At 42.7% G+C, this 22,432-nt stretch overlaps 1 protein-coding gene across 1 annotated transcript in view; it reads right to left on the bottom strand.

The window, feature by feature from the left end:
- The window catches only part of CSRP2 (cysteine and glycine rich protein 2), a 29,472-nt gene extending 7,284 nt beyond the window's left edge, over positions 1–22,188 (bottom strand). Inside the window, exons 1-3 of the mRNA XM_036760467.1 lie at positions 22,097–22,188; positions 8,897–9,013; positions 1,319–1,487 (exon numbers count right to left, since the gene is read on the bottom strand). Coding sequence (XP_036616362.1) covers positions 1,319–1,487; positions 8,897–9,008 — 281 coding nt within the window. The 5' untranslated portion in view covers positions 9,009–9,013; positions 22,097–22,188. The remainder of the gene's footprint in view (positions 1–1,318; positions 1,488–8,896; positions 9,014–22,096) is intronic.
- Between the last annotated feature and the right edge of the window lie 244 nt (positions 22,189–22,432).

The following is a 22,432-nucleotide window of genomic DNA, read 5'->3' as shown; positions in this document are numbered from 1 at the left end:
AACTGGGGAACTTTCAGGCAAAGTTCTTGGGAGAAGAAAGTCTTGAGTAGGAAGAGTGTTAAGAGATAGTTGAGCTGTGTCTCTTTAGGAGAGGGAAGGGCATTCCAGGAGTAAAGGAAGAGAGAGGCAGGTGTTTGGAAGACAGGCCTAACTAGAACAAAAGGTTCATCTGAGGGGTTAGTTTTGGTTAGATAAGCAAGAAAGGGCCAGACTGTGGTCCCTTGGCCATAAGAGTTAACCCTTTCCCATGAAGTGTTAGGGTTTTTTTTAGTTTTGTTTTAAATAAAGAGATGGGTGTCTCTGAGAATAGGGCCAGAATTCAACCAACTAAGAGGCAAATTGAATTTATAGAGCCAAATACAATTTGCATCAAAAGGAAAAGGAAAACTTAGCAAAGAGATGAAATGACTAGGTTATAAAGCAGAAAAGGATCCAAGTGCCATAAAGTGGGTGAGTGAGATGGTTAATAAAACAATCCCCTAGGCCTGACTAACACCGGAAGGGATGTATACAACCCATAAAGAAAACTGTAGTAATCCATATGCTCTTCAAGGCTTGTGGTACCCTTGGTGGAAAGGCAGCTAAAATGGTAAGAGTACTGAGCCTGGAGTTAGAAAGATCTGGGTTCAAATCTTGCCTCAGAACCTTACTAGCTGAGTGACCCTGGGCAATTCACTCAACTTTGTTTGCCACAGTTTCCTCATCTGTAAAATGAGATGGAGAAGGAAATGGCAAACTAGTCCATTGTCTTTGCCAAGAAATCCCCAAATGGGGTCATGCAGAGTCAGACATGACTGAAATGACTGAACAACAACACGTATGCTGGTAACAACAGCCATGCTGGCCCACTTGCTGTCCCTCCCCCATGATGCTCCATCTCCCATCTCTTTGCAGTTGCGTTGGCCGTCACCCAAGTTTCGAATGCTCTCTCCATCCCCATCTCCACCTCTTGGAATCCCTAGCACCCCTTTAAGACCCATTTAAAGTGCTACCATCTACATGAATCTTCCCCTGATTTTCCCCAGCTCCTAATGCATTTCCTTTCAAAACTACCTTGAATTTATCTTGTATAATTCGAATGGAAGCTTCTTGATGGCAGAGGCTGATTTTGCTTTTTCTGTCTTCCCAGTGCCTAACACAGTGCCTGGCACATAAGTAAATATTTAATAAATCCTTTTGATTGAATGCCTAGAGAGGTTAACTACATATAACTAACAAATACAGACTTTTAAAAATATGTGTGGAACTCTTACATGCTTATTCATCGACCATCCATTTTCTGAATTTGCTTCTGAAGACAACACAACTTTCCACTTACTTCTCAGGTTTGATGCCCAGCCTCTCTCCTCTGTCCATGTTAAGTGTGCCTGCTCCTTGGCCATAGCCGTACCCTTTGGGTCCATACTTCTTTCCATAGCAGGATTTGCAGTAGACCTCATCGTCATGAATCGCCACAGTTGTGCTGTCTAAATTTTTCCTGCAAACCACTGGAGAGGAAAAAATGAGACTTGAAAAAATGTCCCACAGGGGCTCATTTTTCTTAGAACAATGACAGTATACACAATTAGCTACAAATGTCAAAAGGCACCCTTCCTATCGTGCTAATTCACTGTGTGCTGTCCCAAAGCCAGAGAACAGCAGTAGACTGGTAAGTTACATTTAGCCCTAGAAATAAAGAGAGGGCTCTATTCTACTCAGGGGCTTTTGGGGATTTGATATTAAATCATGGAAATTCAGAGTTCACTTGGAATAGCCATAGGCTTTAAACCAGACCTAACAATTTTGGAGTTCCAAGATATTTAATAGTTAGAAACATGACCTGCCTCCCCATATTGTGACTGCTTCTCACCTTTCTATATCCTCATCCCACCTGCCTCTCCAGAATGGTCTAGTGGAAGATGTATTGTATGTAGAGGGAGAAGAGACCTGGGTTTGAATCCTGCCTTAGACACTTGCTAGCTCTATTACTATGGACAAGCCACTTAACTGCTGTGAACCTCAACTGCCTTACCTCTAAAATGGAGATAAAAAAGCACCTCCTTTCCACAGTATTGTTGTGAGAATCAAGTGAAATAATGAATGTAAAAAAGCTTTGCACATCTTAAAGTGCCATATGAAGGTTAGCTAGTGTGTGCGTGCATGTGTGTGTGTGTGTGTGTGTGTGTGTGTGTGTGTGTGTGTCTAGACCTATGATACCATCAGTATAGGAAACTCTTGGTGAAATGTTTCCCTTGGGCAGACCACTCTTTATAACTTGTAGTCTTGGAGCAGGGTTCTTAACCTTTGTTTGTGTCCTGGACCCCTTGGGTGAAGCCTCTGGACACCTTCTCAAAGTAATGCTTTAAAATACATAAAATAAAATACACAGGATTACAAAGGAAACCAAAGATATTGAAATTACAGTTGTCAAAATTTTTTCTTGTTGTTTAAAGTTCAATGATCCCAGTTTGGGAACCCCTTGGTTAAAGAATTGTTTGGGGTACCTGAATGGCTAAGTGATTTGCCAGAGGCACATAGTTATAATATATCTTAGAGGTAAAACTTCAACTAAAATCTCCCTGATTTCCAAAAACGGGCCACAATCCATTTCAGCACACTGACTTTTATAATAATAATCCTTATCTTATGAACGGTAAAATCAAGCTTGGCGTCCCCTAACCAGTCCTACCTCTCCCGAAAACCGTTACTAGAACTAGAATTCCACTGTTTTAGAATCTGAAAAAAAAAATCCCCTTTTGACTCCCTTCCAGCTTCCACCAGCACTCATCATAATTCTATGTCCACAAACTGTCAAGGAGAATAAGCCCCCAGCTGACATCTGGGAGACCACAATCCCCATTTGACTTCTCCTACTCACCAGCTATGTGACTTCATGTCTCTGGGCCTGTTTCTTATCTACAAAATGACAGGGTTGCTCAAGCTGGTCTCTAGGGTCCTTAACAATTCTACTGGTCTCCCTCTTAGCTAAAAGTCTATATTAAATTTCTTCTTGTAGTAGCACAGGAGGGCAACTGCTCTGATTGGTTCCTTGCCCCAGACATCTGTATTCCTTATGCAAAACCAGCATGTCTTTCTTCCACTATTATTACACTTTCTAAAGCTTAAACGGAGTTTGAGAAAGAGGTATTAGGAACTCACTGGGGCCCCAACATGGCAACAGAAAAATCTCTAACGACCAAAATATTAGTTTAGTAGAAAAGATGCTTCTACCCATGACCCATCCTGGTAGAGTTGAAATTAAATTACAGTAGATGGGCAGCTTCCACAATTGGCAGGCTAAAGAGTTTAGAAATTATTTTGGTGGAAGAATTAAATGGTCTTCTCTGTTCTCTGACTGCCCATACATTAGATAGAAACATATCACTTACAAATTGGTGACCTGCATATAAAATGAAATATGGTTAACTGCCCAAGAACAGAAAAAAAACCCCCAAAAAACAATGTTGCCTTAAAGTTCAATGGTTGACACAGTGTTTACTGAACTGAACTGATATGATAACATAAAGGAAAGGGCTATGCAGCCTATCTTCGGCCACACAAATTACTGGTTAAAAATAGCAACTCAAAATAGCTATGTCTTTTAAAATGCTGAGCTTTTCCTTTTGGTCCAGTCTAGTGATGTCATTAATGTAGAGAGCTCCAAGTATGGAAAATTCCTCCCACCACGCAGATCTATATTTAATCTAGATACAACTTCAAAGTCTCAGAGCTGCCCAGGGCCCCTGAGAAGCTGAGCCCTCCCCATTGTCATCTAGCGAATATCCATCAGAGGTAGGATTTGAAACCAGGCGTCAGCCTTCCATCCATGGCCGTGGAAGGCTGGGTAGTACAGTGGAAAGAACATTTGATTTTTGATTCAGAAGTCCTGTTTGAATCCTAGCCCCACTATTGCTATCTTGTGACTCTGGGAAAGTCACTTATCTTTCCTGGGTCTCAGTGTTTCCTTATCTATAAAATGGGAGGGTTGGAACAGACCCTTTCTAGGTCTAAGGGAGGGTATCATCCTATGGTAGCTTTCACTCTGTCAGCTAGGGACAGCTGAGGCAGCTAGATGGCTAGTGGGGAGAGAGAGAGCACTGGGCCTGGACTCCAGAGGACCTGACGTCTAACCAGCCTCAGGCACTTACTGGCTGGGTGACCCAGGGCAAGTTAGCTTCTGCCTCAGTTACCTCATCTGGAAAATATGGATAATAACACCTACTCCCCAGGGTTGTTGGGAGGATCAAATGAGATATTTGCAAAGTGCTTTGCTAGCCTTAAAGCTGTATACAAATGTTAGCTATTATTATTAGGGGCAGCTAGGTGGCACAGTGGATAGAGCACCTTTCCCATGAGGAAGAGGAGGAGGAAGAAGAGGAAGAAGAGGAGGAGGAAGAGGAAGAAGAGGAGGAGGAGGAGAAGAAAAAGAAGGAGAAGAAAAAGGACTGGAATGCAAGTTTTCCTGGCTTTGAGGCTAGCTCACTACCCACCAAGCCACGCTTCCTCTTGTTATAGCCTCTTGAGAACAGGACTGTATCTTGTTTCATCTTTCTATTTCTAGCTCATCACATATAATACATATTTAAGAAATCCTGGCGTTTTTTTCTTTCGAAAGGATAGCTAAATCCAATCTGCAGAGAGAACTTGCAGCTATGACAGAGAAATGGGCAGCAGTGAGGATTTTCTGTAGGGCATTCAATCTTATTGTGCCCAAAGGGGTGAATCTAGAAACGCTTCCAGACAATCTAATGAGCTGGGGCCAGCTCAGGAAGGGTATTATAAGCCTTTTAAAGAGTAGCTTAAGAGTCATGAGGTTGAAGAAACCAACTAAATCTTGGTTTCAGTCCTTTGTTGTGGAAAATGTCCCTAACATATATTTGCTGTCTTTTCCTTATATCCCATACTAACTAAATACACCAGAATAAGTGCATTTTTTTTTTACTAAAGAAAAAAGATTCTTGAAATTGGGTCAAATCGTTACTGAGCTCAGGAATTTAAAACTTTATTTTAAACAAATGAGACATTTCTTTCTCTCCCCTTTAAAAATGCAGTAAAATTACTATTTAATTGAAAGTTAGAATTAATTGAGATTTTTGCCCCTGGGACCTATGACATTATTGGTATGGGATACTCCTGGTGGGAAAATTACCTCTACCCACTTCAGATTGGCACCTTTTCTGGAGAGAGATTCTTAGCAACTTGTCTGGGGGCACTAAGAAGGTGGTCTATGGTCCCATAAGTATTATGAGTCAGAGGCAGGACCTGAACCCGGTCTTCCTGTCTCCAAAGCTAGCTCTCTATTCTCATCACACCATACTGACAATCAAACAATAAACATTTCTTAAGCACCTACTATGTGCCAAGCACTGTGCTAAATGCTAGAGATACAAAAAGGGGCACAAGGTGGCCCCTGACCGCAAGGAGCTTACAGTCTAATGGAAAGACGACATACAAACAAATATATGCAAAGCAACTACATACAGGACTAAAAGGAAATAACTAACAAAGGGAAGGCACTGGAATTAAGAGGGATTGGCCTCCTGTAGAAAGTGGACTTTTGTTGGGACTTAAAAGGTCAGTAGTTGGAGCAGAGAAGGGAGAACATTCCTGGAATGAGGGGCAGCCAGAGAGAAGAAAAGTGAACATCTAGTCTACTGTATCTCTCATTAATCTTTACCATCTTCATGGTATACAGGAAAATTTTCGAACAGTCTGTTCATAAATCTGTTACCATGCTGGTTTGGGAATACACAAGTTAGGATTGCCACCCCACACTGGTATGGCACCCATTTTTCAAAATATGAGTGTCCTTCAATGCTCAGCTCAAATGGCACCTCCTACACGAAGCCTTCTCCAATGTTCCCAGTTACTCCTCATAGAATGTTGTATTTACTCATTGGTGTACAAGTTGTACCCCCAGGAGAATCTAAGTTCCTGTTTCACTTTTGCACTTGCAATCTCAGCACCAAGGATTGACCTCGTTCATAAGGCTTGCTGCATTGAGGCAGAGAGCACAGGTTACTGTTATACAGTTAATTAAGGGCAGGACCAGAACTAGAACTTGGGCCGCAACACATAGTCTAGCCCTAATACTATGACCATTCAATGAGATAAGAGAGAGCTCTACAATTTAAGTTACAAAGCTTAAGACTTTTAACAATTGGAATATTTCTCCATCAGGTCTCTATCTAGTCCATCCTCTACTCAAGGGTCAAAGTGATCTTTCTAAAGCTCTGGTCTGACTATGTCTCTCCTCTGATCTACAAACTTCATTGGCTTCCTATTACCTCCAAAATCAAACAAAATCCTCACCCTGGTGTTCAAGCCCTTTGCCACCTGGATTCTTTCTACTTTTACAGTCTTCTTACACCTTACTCTCCACCTCGTACAAAGGCACGCTTGAGGTTCCTCACAAGGCACGCCATCTCCTGACTTCAAGCATTTCCCCTGGCTATTCTCCCTCATGCCTGGAATGCCCTCCCTCCTCGTCTCTACCTCCTAGCTTTCCTGGCCTCCTTTAAATCTAGGCTAAAACCCCACTTTCAAACAGGAAGCCTTTCCTCATCCCCCTTAATTCTACTGCCTTCCCGTTGTTAACGATCTCCACTATATCCTGTATAGCAGCCAGATGATGCCGTGAATAGAGCACCAGCCCTGGAGTCAGGAGGACCTGAATTCAAATCCAGCCTCAGACACTTAATAGCTGTTTGACCCTGGGCAAGTCACTTGACCCTGTTTGCCTCAGTTTCCTCATCTATAAAATGAGCTTGAGAAAGAAATGGCAAACCACTTCAGTATCCTTGACGAAAAAATCCCATGGACAGCACTGATGTGCCATGGTCCACGGGGTCACGAAGAGTCAGACACGATTAAACCACTGAACAACAGCAACAGTAATATGTAATATTTTAAATTGCCTATGTGTTATTGAGAATCAGCATAGAGTAAATAGCGGGTAGAAAGCTAGCGTTGATCCCAGGAAGACTTGAGTTCTAGTCCTATCTCTGACACATCCCAGTGGTGTGACCTTGAATAAGTCACTTCTCTTCTTGGTGCTCTCAACATCTAAGACTAGGTTACAGAGAAGGCACCACCCTCCAGTGGTAGGGGAAGTCCTCACCAGAAGCTCCCCACACTGATGAAATCCCCAGTCCACCCCTTATCTTGAAATTGCCTGCCAGTGTGCCATAGCCCCTACAAGACTATGGGCTCTCCAGGGAAAAGAGCACCTGTGTCCCTTATCTCTCCATCTCTTCCTGTGCTTAGCCTGGTAAGTTGCATGAAGTTGAGTCATGTTGTTTACCGAGTTGGTCAGAGGAGATAAGGAAGCTTGGTGCTTACCATTAACAAGTCCAATCCCCATGTCTGGCAGAACTTACAGAAATACCCAAACATTGTAATGTCTCAAGGGGTGAAAGTATCTTTGGCTTTGTGGACTGCATAATCTGTGTGTGTGTTTGTGTGTGTGTGTGTGAGAGAAAGAGAGAGAGAGACAGACAGACAGACAGAGTGAGCGCTCGTTTCCCTCCCAGAGTTAAAGAGGCTCCTATTAGAAGCTGTAGAGGTAGTCATGATTTATCACAGCCATGTGCCAGCAGAGGGCACAAGCTCTTGTATATCCTCCCAAGCTAGTAATGCTTCAAGGATGGGGCTGTGGACAGACTATTACATCAATCTTACCAATAAATGGGGATAGATCACTAGGCTTGGAATTGGGAACACCCAAATTCAGATCTCACCTCGGACACTCTTAGTAGCTGTGTGACTCTGGATAAGACGTTTAACATTTGTCTGTCTCAGTTTCCTGAGGACCATGGGGATCATAACAGCACCTACCTCCCAGAGTGGTTACGAGGCTCAAACAAAGAAGGGGAAAAGGATTGTTAAAAATATGACATAGCTTGATGGAGTAGAAATTGCCACCAGATTGAGTTAGAGGATCTGGGTTCGAATACTGACTGTCAATACTAGGGTGACCATGGGCAGGTTGCTTAATTTTGAGGGTGAACTAAATAGCCTTTAGAGTCTCTTTCAGCTTGAAATATAGGCTCCTACCCATGTAACCTTGGGTAAGTTTGCTTCACCCCCTCTGGACTTCAGCCACCTCTCCTGTAAAAGTAGGAGATTAAACTGGATAGGAGACACTTACAGCTCCTTCCAGCTCTGTCTAGTAGGAAGAACATTTGATTTGAGGTTAAAGGACAAAGCATCCAAACCTGGCTCTGCTGTTTACTACCTATGTGGTCCTGGGTGGAGGTGTCCTGGACAGGTTGCTAGCCTTATCCCCGCCCTTCCTTGTTTACAAAATGACGCAGTTGAACTAGTTGACTTCAAACGTCAAAGTCTGGGTCAATTATCCCATGAGAGTGGTCCATAACCTGCAGGGCTGGAGGGAGCTCCCAAAGCCAGGAAATCATACCCCTTTCAAGTATTCATTGAAGTAAAGTGAATAGGAAGGGAAAGGAAAAGAATCTGGGATTTCATTGGCAGAAGGAACTACCAGTTGTGGAAGCTCCCTCCACCAATGCAATCAGTCAGTAAGTCAGTCAACTGTATTATTTAAAGAGTTTGACTATGTGCTAGGCAAAGGGCTAAGTGCTGGGATACAAAGAAAGATAAAAACACTGTTCTTGCCCTCAAGAAGCTCCCATTCTGGTAGGGGAGACAGTAGTCAGTAACTCTGTGTGTGTGTGTGTGTGTGTGTGTGTGTGTGTGTGTGTGTGTGTGATGCAGAGAGAGTAAATGAATGGAAGGGCCATTTCAGAGGGAAAGCAGGATGGGAAAGGCCTCCTGAAGAAGGTAGGATCTGAGGTGAGGTGGGATTCAAAGTCAGACCTGACCTCAGATCCTTCACATTCTACTCTCTATACCACCGGACCCTTAACAGATAAGGCTACAATAGGGAAAGGTTACTTACTGCACAGAAAACAGCATCTGTGGAAGCTTCTTCCATCACATTGCACCTCTTCAGCATGGTACACAGTTCTTCCACAGGCCCCACATTTGTTACCACCTCCCCAGTTGGGCATTTTGACTAGAGAGGAAAAAGCAAACATCTCTGTAATATCTTGGTAGTCAGATATTAACTAAAATGCAGAAATATAACAGTAACCTCAAATAACAGAAGATAACTGGAGATTTAACTTTGTTTACCACCCTTCAAAATAACATCATCTTTTCTCATCCTAGGCTGCCAGGTCATTTCAGAGAACTTTGGTTTGTTATACAAGACTGCTTCTCCAAGACAAAGGATTTTGTTTAGTGAAATAGTCCAGGCCTGCAGACAAAAATGCGTGCTCCCCACGAATTCATTCCTGGCCAAGGAAGGTGGTGGTGGTGGGGGGTATTGGAGCAGGGGCAATCCACCCATCCAGCCCTCAAGCTAAAACTTGAGAATCAGTGGGCTTGTTGAAGGAAAGAGTTTAATCACTTGTGACAGAGCCAAATTCATACCATTTAGTGGAAAAATGCTAGGCTATACTTTGTAGGGGAAGCAGAGACCATCACACTGTTCTTCAAAAGCATGGTTTCTATTTGTTAGCTCAAGCTTTAAGGTAATTGTATCATCAATGGTTGTAGCTGTGACTAGTCCATTTGCATGCACAAAGGTTTTACTGTAACTACAATAAACACCCGTCCAGATGGAGATAATTTAAGTTTCTATGCTTCACTAATCTGGGGAATTTTTCCCGGGTAGAAGTCAACGAATGGCGCCAACAGTAGGGCTTTGTCCCTTTTCTAAGTGTGCAGAGTCCAAAATTCACTTCATAGCATCATAAACCATTTTGTGAGCACGTCAGGATGGTCCCTGAACAAAAGCCTGAAGTCACCAGGAGGCTGGAAGCCCAGATCCTCAGCTACCTTTGCATGAGCCAACATTCATGATCCTCCCTCCCCACATGTCTACTCAGGCAGAAAAAAGAGGCCCTATTTCCTAACAATCAGCATCCAAACATACAGACACACAGATCTTAGATAATACACTAAGTTGTTCTTGCACAAGCACAAAAATCTGTTCTTGAAAACAAAATGAAAAGCCAGTACCCCTTAAAAATCAGCCTGAGTACAGTCAAAAAAGAAGCCAGTCTTTTGCTTGTGTGTTTGTTTAACTATCGGCTTGACATATTTGCCTTTGACATTACTTCAAGACCAAGCTCAAATCCCCCCATCTTTAAAAGTCCTTCTTAGTCCCTTCCTCCCCTGACAGCCATCACACCAATAGTGACTTCCTTCCCAGATTGCCTCCCATTTACAAGGTATAGCCTACAGGCTATATAGTCATTTGCATGCTGCCTGCATTATTAAGATATGAGCTCCTTGAAGGCAGGGAACTTCTTCTGGCCTTTCTTGTATCCTCAGGGTTTAGCACAGTGCCTGGAATACAGTAAGTACTTAATAACTGATTATTGTCTGTTGATTGACTGTGGGACCAGCAGGTACCCACAAAGACCTATTTGTTACGTCACCAATTTCAAAGGCTGCTTCATCACTACAGAAAAAGAGACCATAAGTCCCAGACTTCTCAACCTTTTTCTCTGCCATGTCCCCTTTTGGCAATCTGGTGAAGACTATGGACCCTTTTCTGAGAATAATGCTTTTAAATGCATAAAAGAAAAATGAAGGGTTACAAAGGAAATCCTTTGCAAAGGAAACCAATTACATTGAAATATAATTGATTGTGAGTTTGTATGTGTGTGTGTGTGTGTATACACAGAGACATAAAATTCATAGACCCCCCCTCAGCTTTAAAGAGACTTCCTAACAGCTTTTTTACTAGATGGGACTACATCAGATGTCAGTGCTACTAACAGAAATGAAAGAAGTCTTCTATGCCAGGTAATGCAGTGAGTGAATTTCAGTACCACTATTCTGACCGGTTAAGATGAACCCAGCATGATCTATTGTCATTCTTACAACACATAATGGTATGCATTAGCTTTAAGGTCAGGCTTCTCCTGGGAAAGGATCATCAAATTAGTCCAGGAAGTTGAGTTCAGATAATGACATCCCCTTCCGACTTAAACAATCCAGTTTGATTTGATATTCGCTAATGGTGTACATTCCTAGGTTAGTATTTTTCATACTTATTCATGAGTAATTTAGTACAAGAAGCAGGACCAAACAGGTGATTTTCAGGATTCAGAAACAGCTACCATTCCATCGTTACATAAGCGATAAATATACCAATGTCTGAAAACATGAAATTAAATCCGGAAGTTTTATTTATTCTTTTGGTACTATAAATCACTCTTACTTTTTTCATAAGACAGGTGTCCTATTGTTGAAACTTGGAATGAAACTCGATCTTGATTGTAAATGGCGAGATACAAAGCTTGGGCTTTTCAGCCTGCACTGGGAACACTACAGCTATTTAGTTAGGTGCATAATCCATGACTGTAATCAGGTGTTCAGTCCTCCAGGCTTCAAGGTCACCCCTACCCTTATACACCCTTTGGCTGACTGAGCTCAGTCAACAATCTCTAGCATTCCTGAAGTTCATTCAGTAGGTAAAACGTCAGGTGAGTAGGTATAGCCATTCAAAACACTTGCAGGAAAGGCACACTTGGAAATGTATGAAAAATCCCAACAATTCAGAGTGGCTTCCCAGGTTTTATATGCTTACCCAGGCGACTCTCACCAAAGAGCCTTGAAAGAATGCCAAAGGTGCCCTGGGGTGCAATGGATAGAGCGTTGACCTGAAAGTCAGGAAGACCTGAGCTTAAATTTAGCCTCTGATGTGTGACTTTGGGCAAATAATTTCTATTTGTCTCAGTTTCCTCTTCTATAAATAATTATAATATTCCTTATACTTCCCAGAGTTGCTGTGAGCATAAAATAATAATTATAAAGGGTTCTGCAAATCTTACATGCTGGCTTTTTTTAAAAAAAATCATTATTATCATCACAGAAAATGATCTGAGGTTTTTTTTTAAAAAATACAATTTCTCTTAGAACACCCCAATTCTAAAGTAAATATTAAGTAATCAGATTAGTCATTGAACAAAAAGCACTGATTTGGGGTTTGAGTTGGAAAGAACATCTCAGGGGATCATTTAGTTCATCTCCTAGAGATGTTATTGCCAGATAATGAAATTATTCATGATCATGGCCCTAGAGCTAGAAAGCACCTCAGAGGCCATCTAATCAAAATTTCACATTTTTGCAGATGAGGTTCAGGGATGATAACATAGTCATTGCTCTTTCCACTGTCCCATACACCTTCCCTTTGGCCAGGGTCATCACAGAGTTAAGCTAAGATTCAAACCCACATGCTTTGACTCCAAATTCATTATTTTTTCCACTAGTCACTCAGCAAAGCATTGATTAAGCACTTACTATACATCAGGCACCGGGCTAAGCCCTGGGGATGCAAAGAAAGGCAAAAACAGTTCCTGATTTTAAGGAACTTGCATCCTAATAGGAGTGATCACCTGTAAACAACTGTATTATATACAGAAATAATTGTGATAATCTCAAAGGGAAGGCACCAGCGATAAGGAAGGCTAAGAAAGGCTTCATGAATGAGGTAGGATTTTAGCTGAGGAAGAAATCTAGGAAATCCAGGACATGGAGTTTAGGAGGAAGAGCATTCCAGCATGAGATAGCCATCAAAAAAATGCATGCTCTAGCATGAGTCTCTCTCTCTCTCTCTCTCTCTCTCTCTGTGTGTGTGTGTGTGTGTGTGTGTGTGTGTGAAGGTCTTTATCAGACTTGTCATTTCCTCACCATGAGCAACTCTAATGTAGAAATTACTTTCACCAATGCAGACGGGCTACTCTCTGTAACAGGGAGTCTTAGATTTGCTTTAGTGACCCTAAAGATTACATGACTTGCCCAAGGTCAAACAGGCCAGTATGCCTTAGAGACAACACTTTAATATGAGTCTTCCTGACTTTGATACTTCCACCTATTGACAGCATACTGCTTTTCCACAAGCTAAACACACGGTGTCCCTAAAGTCTGGACACATAGGCAAAATTGCCTATTTTGAAATATTTGGAATATTAACAGACCTTAGCCCTTTGACTTCTTTTTCTGGGGCATGCTAAAGGAGGTGTACTCGGTAAAAATCACAGACGCAACACACTTGATTGAATGCATAAAGGGTGAATGTGCTAAAATTGACGGCAATGTGGAGTTGTTGCATCGAGTTCACCTGAATCTTGCAAAGCACATCAACCTTTGCATCACAAATGATGGAAACCATATTGAAGATGTTATTTCTTAATATTCCAATTAAATAAAATGCTGAAAATTTCATTCATTTCACTTCTTGAAAATATGCATTTTTGCTTATGTGTCCAGACTTTAGGAACACGTTGTATTTAATCCCAGAATCCCAGATTTAGTGCTAGAAGGAACTTTAGAGGTCATTAAATTCAACAGTCTCATTTTACAGATGAGATATTATGAGCTCCTCAAGGGTTGGTTGACGATGATATTTAGTTGCTTTTCAGTCATGTCTGATTCTTTGTGACCCCATTTGGGCTTTTCTTGCCATTTCCTTCTCCAGCTCATTTTACAGATGAGGAAACTGAGTCAAACAGGATTAAGTGACTTGCCCAGGATCACACAGCTAATAAGTGTCTGAGGCCAGATTTTAATTCAGGTCTCCCTGAATCCAGACCCAACACTCTATCCACTGTGCCACCTAGCTGCCAAATGAGAAGGAAGAAGAGAAAATTTTGTTCAGTTATTTCTCAATCATGTCTTTGCAACCCTATTTTGAGTTTTCTTGGCAAAGATACCAAAATGGTTTACCATTTTTTCTCCAGGTCATTTTTAACAGGAGAGAAAACTGAGGCAAACGGAGTTAAGTGACTTGTCCAAAATCACACAGCTAGTAAGTGTCTGAGGCCAGATTTGAACTCAAGTTCTCTTGACTTTAGGGCTATGCTCTATCTATTGCACTACCTAGTTGCTCCCATAATAATACTAAGGTATTTTAATTTCTAATACAATAAATATTGATAGTGATAAGCCACATGAACAAAGGCTCTTTGGGGGCTGTTCTTAATAATGTATTAATAAGAGTGTAAAGAAATCTTGAGGTCAAAAAACTTGGGAACTGCTAATCTAGTCCAATCCCTTCATTTTAGGGTTGTGAAAACCAAAGTCCAGACCAGTGTGTGGTTTGCTCAAGGTCATATATGCTAATATATGGCAGAGAAAAGATTTTAACCCAGGTAGATCCTCTGAGTGCAAATTCAACATTTTTTCCATTGCATCTTGCTGCCTCCCAAAAAGGCCTGGCTGGTGAGTCCCAAATTCAAATGAACTCTAATGGAATTTTATTTAAACCCACATGAAAAAGTGGGACCATTTTTCTGTGTATGGCAGGGACTCTATCTTCAGGAGTCAACGTCAGTGAAACAACATGAAATTCAGCACTCTGGACCCTTTGCACTTGGTAACAGCCAGTACACCCATCTGCCATTTCTCTGGCATTCTTGGCCTTGCTCCACAGTACAAAAGTTGAGATTCCATTTTTTCCATACAAGTGTCTGGCCTTGCTACCCCACCACAGCTGACATCAATCATGGCAAAAATGGATTCTCACTCAACAAATCTGGCCCACATTCCTTTCTCAAATCCTTGTGCATCAATTTACAGAATGGCAAGGAAAAGCTCACTTTATATGCATCTCAGAGAGTAACCCAAGTACGAGAATGTTTCCACTTTCTGGGCCTGGCCTTTTGTTTTCAATATCTAGAACTGCCAATTTAGTTGGGGGAATCTGTCACCATGACGAGTCATCAAGTTTTAAAAGGCTTAATTTATTTCTGAACACCCATGGGCATTTATCCAGTATGGGTTTGCTTAGAATCCACCTAGAATTCAAGGGAAGAAAGGCCCAAAGACCTGTGTGGGGCAAAGAAATTTTCTATGAATTAGAAAGCCTGAATCTGACTTCCCTAATGGTGAGGTTACTGGAATGTTACATCAGCCTCTCACTACAAAACTCAGCTGTAAAGCACCAAATCACCATCCACCACGTACATACTTAGGCTGAAGTCACTGACATGATTTAAAATCTGAGGGACCCAAATCTACTGAGTTCAACAGTACATTTGCCACTCCTTCAGAAGATAAACCACTGGGGTGATGATAAAGTATTTTCTGGCTGGATCGAGCTTACAGACTAAACACCAAATGTTTCTGGAAGCTGTTCTTTTTTCTCAACAGGAGACAGGGTTTTAGTATTTGCTTGTAACCTTGACAAGATGAACTTGTCAATATAAAGTGGGTCCTGATCTTCGACATCTTCATTTTTCTTAAAAAATTCTTCTTCTCTTGTTTTTTAATCTTTATTTCCCACCCTTAACAAGGAAATTATCCCTTATAACACTGTTGTTTTTTAAGAAGAAAAAAATCCCGTTAGCAAATGAAACCACACATTGATACTGGAGGCAGCTACTGACATAGTGGCTAAGAGAAATAAACCTGGAGTCAGGAAGACCCGAATTCAAATTCAGCCTCAGACACTTGCTAGTTGTGTGACTGTGGACAAGTCACTTATCCTCTGCCTGTCTTGTTTTCTCAACTGCGAAATGGATGTAATAATAGCACCTACTTCACAGGTTGTTGTGAAGATCAAATGTACAGTGCCTAGTATACAGTAAGCACTTAATGAATGCTTGTTCCCTTCTCTTCCTTTTCATAACAGTATATATAATATTTGGACTCCTTCTTTCAAAGGAGTTCCATTTATTCACCAAGTAGGCATCTAACTACCTACTCTGTACTAGGTGTTAGAAAAAAAGCAAAATAATTCTTGCTCTTAGGAAGGTTTGTCCTACTGGAGGGGAAAACAACAGGTATACAAAGAAGGTAATATACATAATGCATGCAAAATAAACACCAAGTAATTTCAGGCTTTGGGAGAGAGGGCTATAACAACTGGTGAATAGGGGGAAAGCCTCCTGGAGTTCCCCTAGAGTTGAATCTTGAAACAAGACAGAGATTAGTTGAATAATAAAATCATTAGCAAGGCCACATAATCTAGACCTCAAGGCATCATTTTAAAGTCATTTTGAAATCAAGCTTGTTCTAGGGTACCCACTTCTGGACAGAGGTGCTAGACTCAAGATCCAGAATAAAATATACATATTTGGATTGGGCCAATATGGGAATTTCTTCTGCTTAGTGTTGAATATTTCTTCTGTTTTTATTTCAAGTTGGGGAGGGAGGCTGAAGGGAGGGAGAAAAAGCTTGTTAATTGAAAAATAAAGTAAAATTTAAAAAAAATTAAATTTGTTCTACAAATATCCAGAGAAGACTCCTCTTCCCTACTACCTGCTCAGACTTCTGTCTTCTAGATGCCATTATGCGGAAGGAAAAAAAAAAAGCAAATTACTTAATTTAGCAGTTGGGACTGGAACTAGATCTTCAAACTTAGCAAGGCTCTTCATCTACCTTCCTCACTCCTCTAAACAGATACTGCCCCTAACAAAGCCATTTGCTGGTCAGCCTTTCTTGCCTTCTTCCAACTCCACCCAGCACCTCTAGGCTAATTCTTGGCTTTAGGTGCCTCCAAAGGTTTGAACTAGGGTAGGAACAGGTGAACTCTACCTACCCTGGTCAGGTTCCGCTGCCCAATGATCTTGGCTTTTTCAGGAAAAACCCAAGTGTTAGAATAGAACATCATCCATTGTCTCCTCTTTCTCTAGGCTTCCTCGCTCGATGACCTCATCCATTCCCATGGCTTCAATTATCACTTCTCTACAGATGACATCCAGACCTCCAGCCCTAACCTCTCCCCAGGGCTCTAAGTGAGACATTTCTAACTGATTGCCTGGCTTCTCAGTCGTCATCACCTCAGACTTGACATGGTCAAAACAATTTATCATCTTCTCCTAAAAACTGCTGTTCCTCCAAACCTCCCCATGCCATTTGATGGCAGCCCTGTTCTCTCAGCCACCCAAACCCTCACCCTCACCCTGCCACATCTAAGTCTGGCTAATTCTCCAAGATTGGGCTCCAACCTAGCTTTCCAGCTATAACATACACATCAGTGCCCTTCATGTACACTATATTCTGGCCAAACCAGACTATCCTCTGTATTGCCCTGTTTCATCCCCACTCCTCTAATTATGCCCTTTAGAACTTCTAGTTCCAATCTCCCCAGGCTTGTCTTAGTGATGGATCGTTTCTTGAACGTTCATATCACTCTGTTTGGACTTCTCTCTAAGTACTTATATTATAACCTGTATTATAATTAATTATTTTATTTTTTCTTTGGAGGGAGGAAGGCAGGGCAATTGGGGTTAAGTGACTTGCCCAAGGTCACACAGCTAGTAAATGTGTCAAGTGTCTGAGGCCGTATAATTATTTTAATTAAAAAATCATTCTATGTGCACAGAAATGTGTTTGTGGAAGACAAAAACCAAACAAATACTCTCTACCCTCAAAGAGTTTACATTTTATTTACATTACTTGTAATATGCCCTCCCACCGCACCCCACATAGATTCCAAGCTTTTGGAGAGTAGGGAATTTACCTGGTTTCACCTCTGCATCCCTGTTGCACACCAGCACAGTATACGGAGCCCAATTACTGCACTGCCTAAAACACTCTGCAAGTGGAAAAACACCTTCCTTCTCTCTGCTATCCCAAACTCTCTCTCCAAAAGAGAGCTCACCCTTTCCTAGGATTAACCCCAACCCATTCCAGTGTCTCCTCATACAGGCAGGAAGACCTGAGTTCAAATTTAGCCATAGACAGTTACTAGCTGTATGACCCTGGGCAAGCCCCTCATCCTTGGCCTGCTTCAGTTTCCTCAACATAAAATGGGGATAATAATACCAAGTACTTCCGAGAGTTGTTGTGAACATCAAATGAAATATCTGTAAAGCACTTTGAACGGTGTCTGGTACATAGCAGATACTTAACAAATCACTGCCCTCCCTTTCTTCCTTCCCTTCCCCTTTGCTCCCTCTCTCCCTCCAATCTTTTCTTCCTTCCTTCCTTCTTTCCTTCCTCTTTCCAAACTTTCCTCCTTTCAATCCTTCCCCCCTCCCTCTTTTCAATCCTCTCCTTCCTCCCTCCCTCCAATCCTTTCTTTCTTCCCTCCCTCCAAATCCTTCCTTCCTTCCTCCCAATCCTTCCTTACTCCTTTCAATCCTCCCTTCCTTCTTTCCTCTCTCCAATCCTCCCTCCCTCCAATCTTTCCTCCCTCCCTTCCTGCAATCCTTCCTCCCTCCAATCCTTTCTTCCTACCTCCAATCCTTTCCTTCTTCCCTCCCTCCAATCCTGCCTCCTTTTAATCCTTCCTCCCTCCAATCCTTTCCTTCCTCTGCACTGTAATTTATGACACAGCCAAACACTGTCAGATCACAGTTCATTAGGTGATTTGGCTATATACTTTGGGTCAAACCAAACTCTAAAGACTAATTACAAACTAGGTACTAACTGCTTAAAACCAGTGGTGCAGAGAATTCTGTTATGTATTTTGTACATATTGTTTCATTTGTCTCAATTCATAGCATGGTAGAGTGAAAAATGTGCTGGATTTGGAATCAGAGGGCCCAGATTCAAATCCTGTTCTTTTAACTTTGTATTTCTGTGACCTGGAGTTAAGTCAAGGAGTATTTATTAAGTGCCTACTATGTGCCAGGCACTGTACCAAGAGCTGGTTATACAAAGAAAGATAAAACTAGTTCTTGCCCTCAGGGAGCTTACATTCTAATGTGGGAGACAATATGCGAACAACTACATATAAACAAAATCTATACAGGATAAATTGGAACTATCTTAGAGGGAAGGTAGTAATATTAGAGGGCAGCTAGGTGGTGCAGTAGATGGAGTTCTGGGCCTAGAGTCAGAAGACTTCCTGAGTTCAAATCAGACCTCAGACACTAGCTGTGTGATCCCGGACAAGTCACCTAACCCAGTTTGCCTCAGTTCCTCATCTGTAAAATGAGCTGGAGAAAGAAATGGCAAATCACTCCAGCATCTTTGCCAAGAAAACCTCAAATGGAGCCACAAAGAGGCAGAAGTGACCCAAGAACAGCTAATATTAAGAGGGACCAAGAAAGGTTTCTTTCAGAAGGTGGTGCGTTAGCTGAGACGTTAAATCACTTAACATCTTTAGGTCTGTTTTCTCTTATATAAAAATAGGGGATTATACTGGAAGACTTTTAAGGTCACTTTTAGCACTCTATAAGGATCCTGGGATGTGTTCGTTGCTCTTTCAATACTGATTATTTCTTTCTCTTCCATAACCATGGTGTCCACAATTCAGTTCCGAAGTAGTCACTTGGTACCCAGAAAATGCTTGTGAAAATGACTAATTTGTTCATTGCTTTGGCTGTTCAGATGAACACAGGATCAAGCCCTGGTACTCGGGAAATAATGGTGCATTTGGAAACATAGTCCCTGGGCTGTACTGCCAGCTCTGGCTCTTTCTTTCTGTGGGACCTTGGGCAACTTGCTTGACATCTCCAGGCCTGTTTCCTCAACGGAGACATGAGGGATGTGGACTGGAAGACCTGACCAGCTTGAAATGGATTACCTTCCAGGTAAGGAGATTGAGGCCTAAAGAGGTTAAAAAACTTGCCTAGGCTCACATGGCTAGTAAGCATCAGAGGTAAGAGTCTATCTTCTTTACTCTAAATCCAGAATTCTATCTTCCACACATGATGCTGTGTTTCAGACATGCCAGATTTGGGTTTACATAGGACAGATGTCTAGTTCATCCCTAAAGGTTTCCCAGGAATTGTAGGCATGCTCTAAGGGAGGTCCTGGTGTAATTTCTCAGTGCCAGCCCTCCCCAAAATCCCCAGATTCCACTGAAGAGAGCAGTCAGGGAAATGACTTAAAGTCATTGGGAAATGGATCCAGGTAATACTAAACAGATCTTCCCTGGGGCTGATGGGGGCCCACAGAAGCCCTCTACCTTGTATCACAGGCCAAGTCTGGCAGAGAACCAAACTTGTTGGATTGGGTGGGGTAGGATGGTGTTTGGGGAAAGTACAATTCAAATCACTATCTGGCTTCCTGTTGGAAAGTACCTATCTTTACCGCTGTAGGATGCCAAACAATTCTCCCAGAAATCAATTTGTCTTTGAATTTTCATTAGGACCTAATTCCAGTCAACATTCCCTTCTTAAGGAGTCCAACAAGAAGCTTACTCTATCTGCTGGTGAAAATAGCTTGTTTTGGAAAGTTAAGTAATCAAAGGTATAAAAATAGCAATGTAAGGTCAGTCAGTTAATAAGCACTCATTACCCAAGTGAAATTAAGTACAATTCAAACCCATAATCCCAAATAGACAACCTTCTGAAGTGAACTCATGCTTCTTCCTTAGAGGTTGTACCTTGGTCTGTAACTCTTTTACCAAATGACTGTATAGACACTTAGAACTCAGCTATGCTGGGATCTTATCAAAGTTCTTAGCTCTGAGTGGGTCAGATTTTTAAAACTGTTTCAGGTGCTAAAGATTCTCTTTCCCCTTTGTAATTCTCTCTCTCTGTCTCTGTCTCTTTCTCTCTGTCTCTGTCTCTCTCTCTCTTTCTCCCTGTCTCTCTGTCTGTCTGTCTCTCTCTCTCTCTCTCACACACACAGACACACACACACACACACACAGACAAAATCTGGTTTCCAATATTAAATGATCATCACTCTGAAAAGTGAAAATGTTTTCCATTGATAAGCTCCAAATAAAATACGTTAAAAAATAATATTAAAGGCAGCCTGGTTGAGTAGATTAGAGAGCTAGTTAGTCAAGAAAAACTTGAGTTCTAATCTAGTCCCTGATACTTCCTGGCTGTGAGATCCTAAACCAAGTCACAACCTCATTGGGTCTCAGGCAATTTTCCTACTTTATCTACCACGTCATAGACAGGTGGGGGAATGGAATAATTCTCATTCCTGGGAACCCTAGATTGCTTACAAAGTACTTTAGAAACGTCATCACAGTAACTGTGTGAGGCTCATAGGTGATACTTTTATCATTCTCATTTTATAGGTGAGAAGACTGAGGCTCATTGAGGTAAACTGAAAAATTGGAAGCCCAAGGTCACCCAGCTAATGAGCTGTAGGGCCAGGTTGTCCCAGTCCAAATCCAGTGCTCCAGCCATATTGTGAAGAAGGAAGAGAATCCATTCATTCAACAAATAAGAGTTAAAATTATAATGGAAGTCCCACGTTCCAGCAAGATCATGGAGGGGAGAAGCAACTTCTTTCTACTTTATCACAATTACTTTCTGAACTGTCAGAAGCTCAGGAATCAATAGCCCTTATTAAAAGTACCTGTGGCAGAAAAATCACCCAACCATACAGCTTGGAATTCAGGATTGTTACCAGAACCCCAAGGCATCTAAAAAATTCCACAACAGCCTAATTAAATAGTTCCAGCACAGTTCTCCCCTCCCCCCCCCCAAACCCCCATTCACAGCGCTGCGGAGGAGAAAAAGGTCCCATTTCACCGAGCCAGGCCCCATCCATGATCATTATCATCCCAGAAAGACTCAGCATCTACGGGGTCTGTTGGGGGGGGGGGGGGCGCGGAGACACCAGGCGAAACCGGGAATCTGGCGCCGAGAATGGAAAGCTGGGGGAGGGGAAAGCCCGGGGGATTTTCGTAAATTCGTCCAACAAGGAGGATTAGCAACACTAAGCTTTGGTCCTTTCTCCCCGCCCCACCATCCCCTCCCCACCTCGCCCCACCACCCTACCCCGTACACATGCACCCCTCCGGGCGTCCCTTAGCACTTAAGACAAAACCAAGGGTTCCTAACCGGAGCAAATTGTCCATCCGGCAATCGCGGCTCTGTTGGGAGAGCGAGGTGCCACGGGCAGGTGGGGGTGGGGAGGGGGAGACTGAAACGAAGCGAAGGAAAGAAGGGAGTCTAAGCCCGAAACGGGGCGGGGGGGTGTGGTGGCGGGAGGACCCAGACACTTCGATCCAGGATGGCAAGACGCGGGCGGGAAGGGGCAGCCAGAGAGGCTGAAGGTTCGCAGTAAAGCCTGTACCTCTCCACCCCGCAGCGATCCTCGGGAGCGAGGCCGGAGGTCTGCTCCTCTCTCAAAATCCCGCACCTTCCCTCCCTCCCCTTCTTCCTCTTAGCCCGAGGAGGCTGCGGCGCCTACCAGACACTCCCGGGGGACCACTTACTCCAGGCGCAGGCGGGAGCCCCGGGTTCAGAGCCTGTCGGATGAGAGCAGGAGCCAGCTACACACCCGAGGGCTGCAGCAAAGCCAAGCAGCGGGGTTAGGTGGCGGAGCAGGCTGCTGCGTTTTTAAAGGCTAGCTTAAAGATGGGGCGGAGATCCGACAGGAGGCCCGCCCCCACCTCCTGCACCCCTCCCCCCTCTGCCTGCCTCCCTCCGGCCCTAGTAGCCTGCGGAGGTGTCCAGCCAGCACTGCGCACACCCCCGGAGCCCCCAAACGCTAGCACACCAGACATCCCGCTACCGATTGCTACCAAGGAGCTGGGGGCAGCAGGGGCTTG

Source organism: Trichosurus vulpecula, chromosome 5 (assembly GCF_011100635.1).
Source record: "Trichosurus vulpecula isolate mTriVul1 chromosome 5, mTriVul1.pri, whole genome shotgun sequence".
NCBI lineage: Eukaryota > Metazoa > Chordata > Mammalia > Diprotodontia > Phalangeridae > Trichosurus > Trichosurus vulpecula.
The sequence above is the reverse complement of the archived record's forward strand: the minus strand, read 5'-3'. Positions and strand labels throughout refer to the sequence as shown.